Source organism: Rhinolophus sinicus, chromosome 5 (genome assembly GCF_057876585.1).
Source record: "Rhinolophus sinicus isolate RSI-liver-muscle chromosome 5, RSI-T2T, whole genome shotgun sequence".
In the NCBI taxonomy this organism is placed as follows: domain Eukaryota; kingdom Metazoa; phylum Chordata; class Mammalia; order Chiroptera; family Rhinolophidae; genus Rhinolophus; species Rhinolophus sinicus.
Window position 1 is genome coordinate 6,480,662 of NC_142505.1, and position 16,589 is coordinate 6,497,250.

Genomic DNA, 16,589 nt, shown 5'->3' on the forward strand with positions numbered 1-16,589 from the left:
AGAACTGGTCCCTGGAAGTGGGAACAGGTGCTCAGGCAGGGGCGATTGAGTGCTCAGCAGGCAAGAAGGGGGCCCCCTGCCTGGAGGGAGCTGCACTGTTGCCCGGACCAGAACTCTGGTTTGCATTTTGTAAGGCACAGAAGGTTTCAAGCAAGACGGTGCCGTGTGACCAGAAGTCTGTGTTGGAGCACTTGTCCAGTGCAGAAGGGGCTGCCGGGGCAAGTGGGGACAGGGCCATGAGGAAGCTACAGCCGCATCTAGACCCAAGACAGCAGACAAAGGGACTGGATGCCAGGAATGGGGATGCACCAATTGCCTTGGGGGTGAGGGGATGGTCGCACCAAGAATGGGGCACAGATTTCTGGGGGTGATGGGCCATCATGGAGGTCACAAGTACTGGAGGAGAAGCAGGCTTGGTGTAGGGCAGAGGTGATGTGCTTAGGACACGTGGAGCACAGGTGCCTGGAGATGGCCTCAAAGAGGTGGCACTGAGGAGGGACGTAGAAACGTGGCCTGGAGCTCAAAGGAGAAGGCGGTGGGAAGGCCGGAGGCAGCAGGACTGCGGGTGGAACAGAGGTCACAGAGAGCACACAAAACGGGCCAAGGGCCCTGTTCCCACAGTATGGTTCCCAGCCAGTCTGTCAAGATCCTACAGAGGGGATCAGAATGAGGCCCCAGGCCCTAGCCCAGGTCTAGAGCACCCACATCTCTTGGGTTGGAGCCAGAGCACCTGACCGCACACCAGCTCTCTGATGTGCTCTCAAACCTGAGAACCCGAGGAGAAGATGTAAGCAAGATGTCAGAGGGCACACACATGGGCAGCGAGCCAGAGGCCTGCTGGGAGCCTGCTGCCACAGAAAGCCAGAGAAGACAGAGTCTGAGGAGGGGACGGCAAAGGCACACAGCGGTGCAGCCAAGGGGCCACTGCCCCTTGGGGGTGTGTCCGCAAAGGTGGGGAGGCTTGACAGAGACCTTGCAAGACCATTTCAGAGAAGTGGAGGAGACTGTGCTGGGCTAAGCGTGAGGGAAGATGAGGAGCTAAGACGGAGCAGGAAGGAGTGAGTGGGAGCTGTAAGTAGGTGTGGAGTCAAGGAAGGCTGTGTGGGCTTCTTCCTTTACTAAAGGGAGAAAGTGAATGAGAACGAGGCAGGAGCGGGAGCACTGATGAAGCAGAAGGAGGAAGGCAGTCGAGTACAATGAGGCTATGAGGGCACCACAGCTAATATCACATTCAACAGTGAAAGACTGAAAGCGTTTCCTCTAAGAGCAGGAACAAGGCAAGGATGCCTGCTTTCACCACTTCTATTAGCATTGTACTGGAAGTTCTAGACAGTGCAATTAGGCAAGAAAAAGACGTAAAAGACATCCAAGTTAGAAAGGAGGGCGTACAATTATCTCTGTTCTCAGATGACATGATTGTATATGTAGAAAACTGTAAAGATTACACACAGAGACACACACAGAGTCTGTTAAAAATAATAAATTCAGGAAATTTGCAGGATACAAAATCAATACACAAAAATCAGTTGTGGTCCTGTATACTAGCAATGAACAATCCAAAAAGGAAATCAAGAAAATAATTCCATTTACGTTGGCATTAAAAAAAAAAATGAAACAGGCATAAAGTTAACCAAGGAGGTGAACTACTTGTACACTGAAAACTACAAAATGTTGCTGAACAAAAATGTTGACTGGCACAAATAAATGGAAAGACATCCCATGTTCATAGACTGGGAGACTTAATATTGTTAGGACGGCAACATTACCCAAAGCAATCCACAGATTTAACGCAATTCCTACCAAAATCCTAATGGCATTTTTGCAGAAACAGAAACATCTATCCTAAAACTTCTATGGAATCTCAAGAGACCCAAAGAGCCAACACAATCTGGAAGTAGAACCAAGTGAATCACACTTCCTGATTTCAACTTACTGCCATATTACAATAATCAAAACACTGTGATCCTGACATACAGACAGACACATAAATCAGTGGAATAGATGGTGCTGGGAAAACTAGATATCCACATGCAAAAGAGTGAAGTTGGACCCTTACCTCACATCATACCCAAAAATTAACTCAAAATGGATCAAAGACCTAAACTAAGAGCAAAAACTATAAAACTCTTAGAAGAAAAAAAGAAACTCTTAGAACAAAACACGGGAAAATCTTCGTGACCTTGGATTTGACAATGATTTCTTAGATATGACAACAAAATCATAGGCAAGGAAAGAAAAAAATAGATAAATTGCACTACATCAAAATAAAAAACTGCATCAAAGGACATAATTAACAGAATGAAATGGCAATCCACAGAATGGGAGAAAATACTTGTAAATCATAATCTGATAGGGGGTTAATATCCAGGATATATACTAAAGAACTACTAAAAATCAACAAAAAAAAAACCCCAAACAACATGATTAGAAAAATGGGCAAAGGTTTGAATAAACATTTCCCCAAAGAAGAGCTACGAATGGCCGAGAAGAACATAAAGATTCTCAACACCACTAGTCATTAGCGAAATGCAAATCAAACCTACAGTGAGATTCTACTTCATACAGATTAGGGTGACCATTATATAAACAAAACAAAACAAAAACAAACGAACAAATAAAAACCAGTAATAAGTGTTGACAAGGATGGGAAGAAATTGGAACACTTGTGCCCTGCTGGTGGGAATGTAAAATGGTGCAGCCTCTGGGGAAAACAGTATGGCATTCCTCAAAAAATTAAAAATAGAATTACCATAGGATCCAGCAATTGTGCTTCTGAACACATACCCAAAACTACTGAAAAGAGGACCTTGAAGAGATCTTTGTCCACCCATGTTCACAGCCGCATTATTCACGACAGCCCAAAGGTAGAAGAAACGCAGGTGTCCATCAATGGATGAACGGGTAAGCAAAATGTGGTCTACACATACCATGGAATGTTCTTTAGCCTTAGAAACGAAGGAAATCCTGACACATGGTACGACATGGATGATCGTGAGAACATTATGCTGAGTCAAGTAAGCACGCGACAAAAAGACTAATACTGTGTCTGATGCCCCTTGAATGAGGTACCTAGAGCAGTCAAATTCAGAGAGATAGAGAGTAGAATGGTGGTTGCCAGGGGCTGGGGGAGGGGCGAATGGAGAGTAAATGGGTGTACGTTTCAGTTTGGGAAGATGAAAAAGTTCTGGAGACCTGTCTCACAACAATGTGAATATATTTAACACGACTGAACTGTGCATTAAAGAGATTAAGACGTTAAGTTATACGTTGTATTTCACCACAACTTTAAAAAATACTTAAGATGGTGAATTTTATGTTATGCATATTTTATCACAATTTAAAAGGAAGAAAAAGGTATAGAGATGGGAAGGTGAGGTTCCTAGGAGGGTGGTGTGGGAAGGGGTGACAAGATTGCGTAGGGAGGGGGACAGGCATGAAATCCCGGTGGTGGGAACACGAAGTACCCTGACAGTGACCATCGCGGGGCTGGAGGCAGGTGGTCTGCTGCAAGAGAAAGGAGGGGGTAAAGCTGGGGCAGGTTGACTTAGGGAGGGGCCGCCAGGAGAAAGAGCAAGTAGGGGCGGCAGGTAGAGACGGGCACCAAGGGCCTCGATCACCCAGTTACGGGGCAGGCCTGCCTGAGCAGGTGGACAGATGCCCTGATGTGGGTACCTGGGGAGTGTGCCAGGGTACTCATGAGTGGGAAAGAGGTGTCAGGACACGGAGGGAGAGGAAGCAAGTCCAGAGGGCCTGCAGGGGCGGTCAGAGTATGGTCGGAGGGAGCGCACGTCTGTCCGTCCAAAGGCTGACTGGGAGGGCAGAGGCTCATCCTTCTGGTTCGCTACTGAGTGTCCCTAGTGTCAGGATGGCACCTGGCACACTCCAGGCTCTGGGAACATGCTATTGAATGAATGAGTGAGTGGGGAACAAGCCAGTGGCAGCAAGGGTGGGAGGTGAGTGTGACAGGAGATGTAAAGAGCAAGGGCGAGATTCAGGGGAGGCCATGGAGCCCGGAGGCACTGGGAGGGGAGAGGTGTGTGGGGGGGAGTGTCAAGAAACTGAGAGGAGGGCAGGTAGAAGGGGAGGCACGTAGAGGCAGATTCTATTCTGTTCCTCAAAGGGAGAGTGTACGAGCTGGAGGGGAACTGGGAGCTCTAAACTGGCATCTACTCAAGTTCATGGGTCATGAGAGGTTCAGCACATGCGGCGTGGGGTGGCAGGCGGAGGAGGTGTCGGGAGGGGGCACCTGTGTGCCAGAGGCCTGGGGCAGCAGGCAGCGTCAAGGGGCCGGCACAGCCCTGCCCAGTCTGTGACTAGCCAGTGACACTGGGGAGAGCAGCAGCCACTGGCCAAGGCCACACCTGCTCACCTGGGAGTAGACGGTGGCATGGACCCAGGCAAGACGGCGACTCAAGTGGTCCAGCTTTTCTGAGAAGACTTTCTGGCTCTTGGTCAACTCCACAAGGATGTCATTCCTCTGTCACCCAAGGAGAAAGGACAATCAGGACATGACCCCACATCCAGACCCATCCTGCCTTCCCCACGCAGCCTTGTGGGGGCCCCACTGGTGCCAGGGGCAGGCAAAGGATTGGGCAGACCTGGTCCCACCCTTCAAACCCCTCTTCTGCCTCTGAACTGCTGGTGAGCCTGAGCAAGCCTCAGGGCTATGGTCCTCCCTTCAGAATGTGGAAGCGATGCAGCTGGGGGTCTGTGAGCCCCTGGCCGGACACCCCAGGGCCTCCATAGTGAGCTGCAGCTCCGGTAGCTGCTCTGGCCCTGGCCAAGCCGGGGGCTCTGTTTACAGCTGGGGGCAGGCAGCCAGCCCAGGCAGCCCTGCTCCCCAGGACAGGAGAGCTACAGGAGGAAGGCTCCAGGGGAGTGGGGGAGCCAGGCTCTGCTTCCTGCTGACTCTGCAAGGGCCAAGGAAGCACTCAGGGTCGAATCCATAATTGATGAGGACAGTGGGTACGCATCAGCGCTTAGCGGGCTGGAGGTGGGCACCCTGGCACACGCCTCGGCTGGTTGATGGGGCTCAGCCCCCTTCTCACTGATGTGTGGCCAGGGTGGGGGTGGGGACAGGAAGAATTGCTGGCGCAACCCCCACAGGGAGGGGCAGACCAGGCCAGATTTCCTCTGTGGATTGCCCTGGGGACCCCAAGTGGGGAAGCTTCCCCTCTGCCCTACTCCTCCCTCTCAAAGAACCGCCTGCCTGTCCAGGCCTTACCCGCTTCGGGCATCGGCGGAGCTTGTCCTCCGTGTCCCTCAGGGCCATCGCATACTCATTGACATCATCGGACACACCCACCATCTAGAGCAACGGACACCACATGTTCATGGTGACCCTTGGGCACCTCACCCACATTTCTCTGGACCCAGCCTGGACACCAGCCCTGCCAAGCTCCCGACCTCAGGCCCAAGACAGCCCCCTCCCCCAAAAGTCAGCCAGGTGTGGCCTAAAAAGCACTGACAGGAGTCAGTCTTGCTGTGGCACATGCCCACATGCAGACCTGGGTCACGTGTGGGCACACACACACCCACGCATGCACCCACGCATGTGCTGGACCAACAGTACACGACCTTGCCCAGCTGCTGGTGAACGCTGAGGTTGTACATCATGATGGCGCCGTCCAGGACCTCCAGCAGGGAATTCTCAGTGAGGGGCTGCTCTGGCTCCTCGGGGGGCCGTCCCAGCAGCAGGCCCTCATTCCAGTGGCTGCCCTCGACTAGGGAATGGGGGAAGGGCAGGGTCAGGGGCGGGGCCATTCCAGTTCTCTCCTAGGCCTGTGGGGCCAGGATTGGCCTCACAGCAGGAGAAGGAAGCCCTCTCCCCCAGCCTGGGCCCAAGGAGGGACCTGCAGGGACAGCACCGGGGAGGGGCTGGGCAAGGTCCTGCGGCTCCAGGACTTATTTCTGCAGCATCGATTTCCTGCCCGCAGAGTGTACTTCCCACGCCCTTGAGAGTGCCAGGCCACAGGACCGGGAGGATGGGAGTGCATCCTGGCTTTGCCCAGGGAGGGGGGTTGTACATGGTAGAAGAACCCTTTGATGCCAGGCCTGGCCCTGATGGGCACCTACTGTCCTCCCGGGTCCTCTGCTCGGCACTCAGCGTGCGGACCTTCACTTTCTCCGAGGTGCTCAGAGGCCGCCGTGGGGTCATCAGACTCACAGCCGCTGTGCTGAGGAAGCGGTTGGCTCGGCCCAGGGTTGGCGAGCTGAGCCAGCCGGGCCGGGGCAGGGGCAGCGCGCCCCCAATGGCCAGGGCCTGCATGGGGCGCTGTGGTGGAGAGAGGAGGCCAGACGCCACTCAGCTCCCCAGGACCCAACCCACTTAGGGCTCCCTTGATTCCTGGGGCTGGGAATGGATGGGAAGGCTCGTGCCTCCACCAACAGCAAGGGCGCCTGCCTGGTGAGAAGCTCCTTGCCTGCGTGGAGGGGGTATGGCCCTGCGTGACACCCCTGCTCTTATGAGCGGGACAGCCCAACACTCAGCCCACTGCCTGCCCCTACCGCGGCACCTGGGCCGCAGCTGGGTCTGGCTCCTCGTCCTCGTCCAGGTCATCCATGGTGGCCGCCTGGAGCTCCAGGGGATCGATCAGGATGTTGGCCTTGGAGGCAAGATCATCTGGGAAGAATGGCAAGAGGGCACTCAGGCTAGCAGAGGGACGGGAGGTAACGGTGGAGCTGCCCAGGACGGTGAGAGAGCACCGCGGGCTGGGCAGGAGGTCTCACAGGGCCCCATTTACCACTGGGCCTGGGCCTCACCCTGCCACTTACTCCAGCAGCCCTCACTCTGCATCCCAGGGCCCTTTGTTTCGCAGGGACCTGGTAGCAGGAGGCATCCCCCTCATAAACCTCCCTGCCAGTCCCTCTGTCTTTGTCACACCCTGCAGGGACCTCCCTGCTTCTCTGACTGCTCTGTCACTTCCTCCTGTCCTGCCCTACTGTGTTTCCCCAAAAATAAGACCTAGCCAGACCATCAGCTCTAATGTGTCTTTTGGAGCAAAAATAAATATAAGACCTGATATATTATATTGTATTGTATTATATTGTATTATATTATATTATATACGACCCGGTTTTACATTACATTATATTACATTACATAAGACCCGGTCTTATGTTATAATAAAATAAGACCGGGTCTTACATTAATTTTTGCTCCAAAAGACACATTAGAGCTGATTGTCCGGCTGGGTCTTATTTTCGGGGAAACACGGTATAAACAAACGGTGCTCCAGGGCTGCCTCGGTCTCTGCTCACCTCACTTTGCACCCCCCAGGGGGTCCAGGCCTCACTGTAGGTTTGTTCCTGCCTCTACACTGAAAGCTGAGCACACCACCTCTGCCTCCAGACCAGGCCTTGGTCCTGGCTGTATCCCCAGGCACCTCCAATGCACCGAACTTGTCATCTTAGCCTCTTTCTGAAGCCCCTCTCCCTGACGCTGCCCCATCCCCACAGCCTTTGGCAAGAAGCCTGGGGTCATCTTTCACTCCTCCCCTTCACCCGTGCCCTCTCCCTACCTTCTCTGTTGCCTAGACAACTGGACACCCCGTTTCCTTTCTTGGCCCTCACCCTCACACCCCATTCTACGCACCTCAGCAGCCAGAGGGAGCGTCTTACAACACAGACCCCCGACCTCACTCTCCGACCCTGGAATGAGCCTGCACCTGCCTTGTAGCCTGCAGACTCTGCCCTTGGCCTCATTGCCCATTGCTCTCTTGCATTTCCTCCATCACACTAGCTGCTTTCCGTCTCCAGGCCTTGCTGGGCCCTTTCTGGCGTCCCTGTCCTTGCTTGCGCTGTGCTCTCAGCCCTTTGCCTAGAGACGTTTGTGTTCATCCTTACAAACAGTTCAGGCAGCAAGTGTATACACACCCCTCCAGCACCCGCGACCTCACCAAGATCCCGTGACCCCCCCCACTGTCACCCCACCTTCCCCCATTTCATTACAGCGCTCCCAGACGTCCCCTGGGGTGGGTGGTCAAGGAAAGGGATGGCTGGACCCAAAACCAGAAGCCAAGTGGGCAATCAGCATCTCCTGGAGAGCAGGTCGATACTTGGGCGCCCTCTGCTGGGCACAGGTTAGCACAGCACTCATGGCAGTGCTGGCTCAGGGACTGCCGCCCACAATGCCCTGACACGCTCACTGCCCACCGGCTGGAACGCACCTTTGAGGGTTTTCCGAAGGTGCGAGAGGAGGCCTCCAAGGCGCTGCAGGTCGAAGTAGTCCACCTTGCCGTTATAGAAGACCTGGGGCGGGATATAGGCCTCTGCGAGGAGTTGGGAGGCCAGGCCATCAGTCAAAGCCCTGAAGGAAGACCCCCCAGAGGCCAGCCCTCTCCCATGGCCTCGCAGAGGAGACCGGGCCTTGGCCACATATCCACACAGACATGCAGAGTGGCCTATCCTACCTCCCCCACCCTCCCCCACGCCAGGTCAGTGCCAGCAACTGCACAACATAGGATGAAGGAGGCGGGGCTTTCTTGGCTGTGAGTTGCTCAGAGGAAAACGAGATCCCTAGCTCAGCCCTATGGGGTATCCCCCAATCCAGGACACGTTAGGCTCCCCCTGACCCTCGAGGACTCTTTCCCATACAAACACAGGGCCCCCGCACCTCAGAGCCCACCCGAGGCACCCCTACAAAGGACTACACAGGAGGCTGGGTGGGCTGGGACGGATGAAAGGCGCCTACGGGACAGTCAGCACAGGCCTGGGCTCGGCAGTCCACGAGTGCAGGGCTCCTGCGGCCCCAATAGAAAAGCTGCCTGTGTGGGGGCTAGGACTCAACTGGGCAGGCAGCCTGGGCAGTTACCCCCACCCCAAGCCAAGCCTCGGGCCTCCCTGTGCCCAGCTGTGCTCAGCCTCTAGACTGGAGGTCCTGGCCCCACTCACCCTCACTGAAGGAGGCGTGGGGGTTCGAACCCTTGTACTCATCCCAGTAGTAACGCAGGGCAGAGATCAGCCGGTGCAAGAAGCAGACCATGTACTCAGGGGGGCAGAGCAAGGGCATGTTCTGTGGGCACAGGGTGTAAGACATGCATCTGTGCCAGCCCAGAGCCCAGCCCACTCCTCATCCAAGGCTCGGCCCCAGGACCCTGGGCTGGGCAGGGAGGGCAGGGCAGCAGAGGAGCAGGGCTAGGCAGGGACATGGCAGGCTGGAAGGAGCTAGAAGCCCAGGGTGCAGACCCTGGAACACAGCCAGGGGCCCACGGTGCACTGGCCGGATAGACACCTACCCCCCGGCCACTGGCATTCTCTTGCAGAAACTTTCGGAACTTGGTCAGGAAGATGTACCTAGAAGCTTCACCCTTCAGGGGAAGGAAAAATGAAGCTGCGATGAGCTGAGGATGCTGGCCCGACTGACTAGCTCAAGGCCCTGCCTGAGCCTGGACCCTGCCAGGGGAACCTAAGCCAGCCTTGCCCTCTGGGTCTTGAGCAAGGCCCAGTATAGCCCCCCGCCCCACCAGGGACCCACACAGGGGTCTGGGAGTCACTCACCCCATTGTCGTCTTTATTGTTCAACAGCAGCTTCAGGATCTGGACCTGCAGGTCTTCCACCACTGGGGTGGGGTGGGGAATACCACACTGAGCCCTCTTCCACGGGGCCTTGCCCTCAGGCTCCCAGAGACAGGAGGCGGGGCAGGTTTGGATAGGGCTTCACCGCCAGGGGTCCCTGAGCCCAGCCTCGGCATGGTCACTACCAAGCACCCCCAACTACACATGCACACAATCCTCCAGCCACCCCCCAGTGCCCAGGCAGGCCGGACCTTCAATGCGCTTCTTCAGCCTCTGGCAGCCGCGCTCGTAGGCACGCCGCCGCAGCCGCTCCTCTGCCGTCTCATCCTTCGCCTCCTTTCCATCTTTGCCCTATGCAGGGGCAGGGAGGGAAGGCAGCAGGGCTCAGCCCGGACTGACCCCACCCACTATGCCAGCCTCAGGCCCGGGCTGAGGAAGGGGCTTCACTGCTGTGTGCCGGGGCTCAGACACCCTGGGCGGGCCCTCACTCTAAGCCGCCACCCCTCCCCGTCCACCCACCTCCCTGCTGGAGCGGTGGGGCCACCAAGTGGTGGGGATGAGCTCCTGCAGGCCGGCCTCCTCCACACGCAGCGGGCACTTGATGTAAAAGAAGACCGCGGACCGGAGCACGTCGAAACTGGTGCTCATTAAGGCAGAGCTCCATCCACCGAGGGGCACCCACACCCCTGCAGACCTCCCGGGAAGCCCCGCCGAAACCCTCCTCCCTCCGCATGTGCCCACCACAGCACTCCCACCGCGCAGGCGCCACTGCTGCAATGTGCCTGTCTCCCCAACCCACATGACCCCAAGGAGACCTGTGCCAACAAGCCCACCAAGCCTGGTCCCCAGCAAGTGCACAGTGAAGGCTTGTCACTGGGACAGGTGACTGTGGGACAGGCTGGAGAGAGGGCCAGGTGGTCTCTCCGTCTCCCAGCTTTGTTTCTGCCCACTGGAGGTTGAAGACCCCAGAGGGAGGGAAGATGGAGAGAAAAGACAGCTACTAGCACAGGCTTCCCAGCCTGGGGCCCAAAGTTCTCTTCACGCATCCTCGACATTTTGGGGAAGCAGGAAGGGCTGACTCCTAGATCTCGTAGGAACCCCCCACTGTGGAACACAGATAAAAGGGCCCTGGTGGCACCCCTGCACCTCCATGTAACCCATCTGGAAGTCCCTGCTCAGGCTGGCCAGTGGCCTGGGCCTCTGTCCTACCCTCCCTGCTTTGTAGAGAAGGTGCTGGGAGGGCTTGTCCTGGAACAAGGACTACTGGGTGGCTCTGTCCTCCTGAGCCTCTCTGGGGACCCTGGCCAGACGCACACTGCCCTCCCTGGCCTCTGCTGTCCCTACAGGGCACTACAGCTGGCCTGTCTGGCAGCCAGGGGAGGATACAGGACGTTGCTCAGCAGAAACTTGCGTGACTTGTCATGCCTCAGGATGGTGACGGTGAGCCGCAGGTAGTGGATCTGTGGGAAGGAGATGCTCAGAGGGGGCGGGTCAGGCCCGAGGGGCTCAGGACAGTGTCACGAGTGCCCACCTGTAGGCTCAGGTCTGGGACGATGGGCGAGAACCGGTACAGACGCAGCAGGGACATCATCAGTTGCTTGAGGCAGTCGTGTACCTCGTAGTCCTGGGGAGAGATGCCGGCTGCACCTACCAGGCTCTGAGACGGCCATTTGCAAGACCCTCCGTCAGTGGGGCCTGACAACCTGGCCTAAGCCTGAGGTCAAGAGCCTCACCTCCATGAAGAGCCACAGTAGGTCCAGGATCTGGTGCACAACCGACTGCGCCTGTGCGGGGGTGCCCGCCTCCACGACTCCCAGCAGGAAGCTCATGAGCACAGCCTCCACCAGGTACACCTTGCGCTGCACCAAGGGCGGGCACTGGTGAGGTGGTGGCCTTCTGTCCTACTCAGGGCACCCCTGCCCTGGCACATGGCTAAGGCCACAGGCACAGGTGGATCTATGGGTTCCCTCAAGCAGCCCTAAGACATAGATGAACCCTTCTGGGGTCTGACTGAGACACTGCCCCACAACCCCTCTTGGGCTCTGAACATGCAGTTCCCTTGGCCTGTGATGTCATTACCTCCCAATTTTCTTTCTAGGACATCCCCTGAGACCCTCAGCTGGAAGCATCTCCTCCTTTGCTGGCTGACATCCTTGAGGTCTGAGGGCGCTGGTTATGGGGGGCCCCTGCCAGGTGAAGGTGTGGACCTCACACACCTCAGCAGCCCAGCCCCTAGCACAGGCGCTTTCACCATGGCCTGCCTCTTCCCCTCCCTAATGTCCCCTCACCAGGAGCGGCGCGAAGCGATGGAAGATGTGGGCCAGTGTGAGCAGGACAGTGGGCTGGCCCTGCAACTGCCACTCGGAGCTCTCCTTCTCCACCAGCCGCCCTTCCTGTGCCCGGGGAAGGAAAGAAGACTGTGAGGGGCAGAGGGTGGGAGAAGGGGCCCAGCTCCCCGGCCCAGACCCTGGCTCACCACGGGGTCCAGCTCCACACTGAGCACTGCCCGGAAGCAGCCCAGCAACTTCTGTGCCCGCACCAGGTCAGTGTGCGGTGGGTCCTGCAGGGGCCGGTAGCCCGCCACTGGGTAGGTGCCACAGAGTTAAGCCAGCACGACTGGACCTGTGGCTCAGACACACCCGCCCCTCCCCACTGAGCTCTGAGGAGGGGCCTGGGCTCCAGGGCAGGGCTGAGCAATCAGGCGGCCTGCTTTGCATCACACTCCCACTTACTGTCTGTGGGGTGACACTTCTTTTGTCACTTTGTGCCCTTCATCTGTTCAATGGAGATAATAATGATACCCACTTACAAAGGTGCTGCAGGAACTGCTGTCCTCGGCACCCACCAAAGCTGTACCCTACTCACTCCTTGAGACAGCCACAGCCCACCAACAGCCCACAGAGCTCCTGGGGCAGGGAGCCCCCATCTCAGCTTTCCCAAGACTTTCCAAGCAGCCCCATAGCCTTCTTCCCCAAAAGGATATCGTAGGGGACGGCTGCCGAAGTTGAAGGCCACGGACTCCTTGAAGGAGAGGCTGATGGCTGGGAAGTAGGCCATGCCCGGGCCCCTGGATAAGTCCTCAAAGGCCGTGCCCAGTGACACGCCATTCCTGGAGCAGAAGGGAGGACCTGTGAGCCAGTGCTAAGAAAAACGTGGTCAACACAGGACAGTGAGCAGGCCCCTGTTGGGGCTGTCCACCCTCAGGCTACCCCTGTCCAGGGACTGGGAAACAGGGCAGCCGGGGAGGTCCCCAAGGCTAGGCCTATGGAGAGAGGCCCAAGACTCACAGGGAGAAGGACAGAGTGCCATCGTCCAGGTCGATCAGGCAGCTCACGATGTCCCCTGCTGCCCACGCCTGCCAGGGAAGGAGGCCTTACAGACGTGCAGAAGCCCGGCAGCCTGCCCGCTCTGCGCCTTGCGCTGTGTCTCCACTACCACCCAGGGGACACGGGCCCAAGTACAGAGGACCTGAGTCCCTGCCCCCTCCCTCATGGCGGCCCAGTGGTCCTGCCAAGCTGTGGGGAAGGATATGAGGCAGGTGCCACTGGGGGCTCGGCCCTCACCTTTCCGTAATTCGTCGTGGTCACATTCCACTTGCGCACACGGTTGCCGTCATAAGCATAGGAGTTGTGTGTGTCTCCAACTCCCTCCTAGGGAGGAAGGTCTGTGAAGTCCCGGGGAGGTGGACAGGGGCAGGGCCAGAGCCCTCCAGCCACCAACCTGGGACCCACAGGGCTCTAGAGAAGGGGGCTGATGCTCTGAGGGAAGGAGCGAGGGTTGTTTTTCAGGCTGGCTTGCTCCGGGCAGGGGTGGGACACATTCCTCCTCCGGAGGGCAGTCGGGGGAGGGTCCTGAGCAGACCTTACGCAGCTGGGGGGCGGCAGGCGTGCTCCCTGGGAGGGCCACTTCCCTCCACCATGTACCTCCTGATTGAAGCGACAGTTGATGGTGCACCAGCCGATCTGCATGAGCCCCTGGGAGGAGATGAGCACCTCGTAGACCCATTTCCCTGGAAAAAGCCAAGTCAGGCCCAGCAGGTAAATAGAGACCACCTCATACCTCAGGCCAGGGCTCTCGATTCCTCCCGACCCCCTGCGCCACAGAGGGGCACGGTCTCACCTTTGTACACGCATGTGGTGGAGCGGATGGTGCCAAAGTTGCTGTGTCCAATCACCTGGGTGAAGGGCAGGGGCGCTGAGCCTCCTCCCAGGCACACGAAGTGCCTCCCCAAGGGAGAACGGCCCCACCCCCACTTAGCTTGCCTTGGTGGCTTGTGCCTATCACAGGGTGGGAGGGCCTAGGCCTGTGGCAGCAGGGACTCTGGGCCAGGGGCATGACAGGAGGGGCTCACGGCTAGGCTAGGAAGAGCTTGGGGCTGGAGGTCCACCAAAAGGGGTTCAGGGCTATGTCAGGGGGGGTTGGGAGCTGAGGGCTCAATGGGCCACTTCAGGAGAGACTTGTGGCTACAGACCCATCAAGAAAGGTAAGGACACCAGGGCCACATCAGGAAAAGCTTAGGGCTGTGTCAGGAGGGGCTTGGACCTGGGGCCCCACGCCTTGCCCTCACTCACCCCCAGGAGGTCATCATCCACCAGGAGAAGCCCCTCGAAGCCACCTGTGTGGTCCAGGACCACAGTGGATGGGCCAAGCCGCCCTTCAACCTGTCCTGAAAAGAGGAGAGGTGGGTGTGGGGTCGGGCAGGGCACAGGGTCTGACAAAATGCACAGAGTACACTGATCTCACCAGGGCAGCCCCCACGACACCAGGGTCCAGCCCTGGCACCTCCAATCCCATTCCAGGAACTGCCACGTACCCTGGCTCTCCTCATCCTCATCGTCCACCTGTAACAGCTGGTCCAGATGCTCTGGCAGTTTCTGGAAGTTCAGCGGTTTCCTGGGGAGAGCGAGAGGCTGCGAGGGGCCCAAAAGTCCTTGAAACCAGCCCCTAGATGACACTAACCCCCTCTCCTACTCCCTTTCCCCTGAGCTTTGGGTGCTTAGTCCTAAATTTCGGCATGCTGGGGTCAGAAGGCTAGATTATGTATTAAACTGAAACCTATGACTAGTCCAATTTGGTGTACCTCAGGACTGTTCAAAAAAAAGAAGAGCCCTCTCTAAGCCTTAATTCCCTCATCTGTAGAAAGGAACAGCGGTATGGCAGAGAATCTGTGAAGACTCCAGGGACTCATGTGTGCTCCCTGCATAGCCCACAACCTGCCCGCTCTCCAAGGTTGTTGTGTTGATTATACCTGGGAAAGGAAAGCTGGGAGAAATGCCAGTCCCCAAGGTGGTCAGACCAAGGCCAGCTAGTCCAGCCCCGGACCCCAGGCCTTCCGGTCTCCCCACCACCCAGCCAGGGAAATCTGTGTGTTGAATCAGACATGTCCTGGCAGCATCAAGGGCCCAGCCCTCTGAGCTGCTGCCTGGCTCTATCCTATACCCACCTGTACAGGCCAGGAGAGCACATGGACCACCTATTGGCCACCTGCCCCAGCCAAAGGGGCCAATCTGCCTGAGCGGCCCCTTCATCCTCCCAGCACACATGCCCAGATAAAGGGCTCTGTCTAATGTTGGCCAGTCTGCCCTGAGTTCAGCACTAAGAATAGCAGGGAATGGAGTGGTGGAAACTAGCATGGCTCAGGCAGAGCAGAGGCTCGATGCCCATCTGGAACCAGCCCACAGGCTGCCAGTATCTGCTCTTCCACCTCTAATCCCAGCTCCTACCCCTTTCATCTGCCTGGAGAGTAGATCTGGAAGGGGATGTAGATGGGCCAAAGCACTGATTCTCTGGCAAAGTAGCTTCAACTCAGGCTCAGGGACCGCATGCTCCCCTGCTGTGAGCTACCACTGACCCTGAGCTACAGCAGGTGGAGACGTACCAAGCCTCCTCCCCACTCCTACTGGGCCCCAGACCAAGGCCAGGTGGTGGCCATACACTGAGTGCTCAGCCATCAATGTTGAAGGCTGCAGCCAGCCTCATCTATGAGCACCCCAACGGCCCGAGGAGAAGGAGGCTTCCGCAACAGCTTTTCATGGCCCGCACTTGGGACGGCTGCTGGAGGCTTGTGCCTGCTCTCAAGAGCAGCTGTGAGAGGGCGGCCTGAGACTCAGCTTCTCCAAGGGCCTGCAGCGCTGCCCATCTGGCCAAACCCAGCATGGGGCTGCCCTTTCTTGGCTGCCTAGGTGCCAGCCCAGGGTTCTCCATCCTCACAACCACTGACTCATGGCCCTGCCACCTGCTCTCCCTCCTGGCAGCCACAACACCAGTGGCAGCAGGACCATTTCTGGTATCACATGAAGTAGGGATCAGATGGCCCTGGGAGCAGGCCAGGATTGGGTTTGGGGTGGAGGTAGGCAGCAGCCCTCCAGAAGTAGAAACCCCCTGGCCACAACAGGCGCTTACATGGAACAGGCAACAATGCTGCCCTTTGTGCCTGCCCAGAGAGCAAAGATTGTGAAAGACAGAATAGCCCTGGCTGGCAAGGGGGACACACAAGCCTCACTGCAGGGAGGGAGGATTTGTATGACCCTTTCAATAAGTAATTTAGCAATACCCTTAAAAGTGACCGGAGTTCTAATACTCTAGCTCATAATTCCAACAACCCTGGCCATCCTCACAGCATTGTTTACAGAAGCAAAAGCCCCTCCAAACCAGGGCGTGGCTAAGGGCTGAGCCCTGGCCCTAAAAAGTGCCCATGAGGATCAATCTGTAACATAGGAAAACACTCAGGGGCTCCCGTGTGATGACAAAAACAGGATTTAAATGTCATTATACTTTTGGAGGTGAGGGATATGTCCATTATGTTGATGGTAGTGATGGTTTCACAAGTTATTCGTATTAAAACTCATTGTATTGCACACTTTAAATACATACTGTTTATTGTATGTCAATTATTCCTCAATAAAACCTCTTTTTAAAAAAGGACTGACGGTGACAAAAAATTTTTTAATTAAAAAAAATTTTTCTATACAGCATAGTCCAAACTACATACATTGTGAGATAAAGAAAACAGAAAAAAAAAAATCATGCTCAAATAGTCATGTTAAAATAAAGAGATGACAGATGCTTTTTCT

The 16,589-nt window shown here is 56.6% G+C and overlaps 1 protein-coding gene across 8 annotated transcripts in view; it reads right to left on the reverse strand.

The window, feature by feature from the left end:
• The window catches only part of RNF123 (ring finger protein 123), a 34,446-nt gene that overhangs the window by 8,538 nt on the left and 9,319 nt on the right, over positions 1 to 16,589 (reverse strand). For 6 of the 8 annotated variants that reach the window (XR_012489560.2, XM_088798135.1, XM_088798134.1 and 3 more), the window contains 23 exons: positions 14,330 to 14,409; positions 14,088 to 14,182; positions 13,636 to 13,690; positions 13,440 to 13,525; positions 13,080 to 13,166; positions 12,804 to 12,871; positions 12,500 to 12,625; positions 11,993 to 12,107; positions 11,805 to 11,909; positions 11,250 to 11,375; positions 11,048 to 11,140; positions 10,903 to 10,976; positions 10,036 to 10,153; positions 9,768 to 9,867; positions 9,499 to 9,560; positions 9,237 to 9,308; positions 8,893 to 9,013; positions 8,169 to 8,270; positions 6,516 to 6,622; positions 6,076 to 6,274; positions 5,578 to 5,723; positions 5,225 to 5,308; positions 4,370 to 4,477 (listed from right to left, as the gene is read on the reverse strand). Coding sequence is in view for 7 of the 8 variants with exons in the window: in XM_088798135.1 (XP_088654261.1) it covers positions 4,370 to 4,477; positions 5,225 to 5,308; positions 5,578 to 5,723; positions 6,076 to 6,274; positions 6,516 to 6,622; positions 8,169 to 8,270; positions 8,893 to 9,013; positions 9,237 to 9,308; positions 9,499 to 9,560; positions 9,768 to 9,867; positions 10,036 to 10,153; positions 10,903 to 10,976; positions 11,048 to 11,140; positions 11,250 to 11,375; positions 11,805 to 11,909; positions 11,993 to 12,107; positions 12,500 to 12,625; positions 12,804 to 12,871; positions 13,080 to 13,166; positions 13,440 to 13,525; positions 13,636 to 13,690; positions 14,088 to 14,182; positions 14,330 to 14,409 (2,329 nt within the window). In the remaining variant the exon portion in view is untranslated. Of the gene's footprint in view, positions 1 to 4,369; positions 4,478 to 5,224; positions 5,309 to 5,577; positions 5,724 to 6,075; positions 6,275 to 6,515; positions 6,623 to 8,168; positions 8,271 to 8,892; positions 9,014 to 9,236; positions 9,309 to 9,498; positions 9,561 to 9,767; positions 9,868 to 10,035; positions 10,154 to 10,902; positions 10,977 to 11,047; positions 11,141 to 11,249; positions 11,376 to 11,804; positions 11,910 to 11,992; positions 12,108 to 12,499; positions 12,626 to 12,803; positions 12,872 to 13,079; positions 13,167 to 13,439; positions 13,526 to 13,635; positions 13,691 to 14,087; positions 14,183 to 14,329; positions 14,427 to 16,589 lie in introns of all 8 variants that reach the window. The other 2 variants (XM_019723833.3, XM_019723832.2) reach the window with 2 other exon arrangements.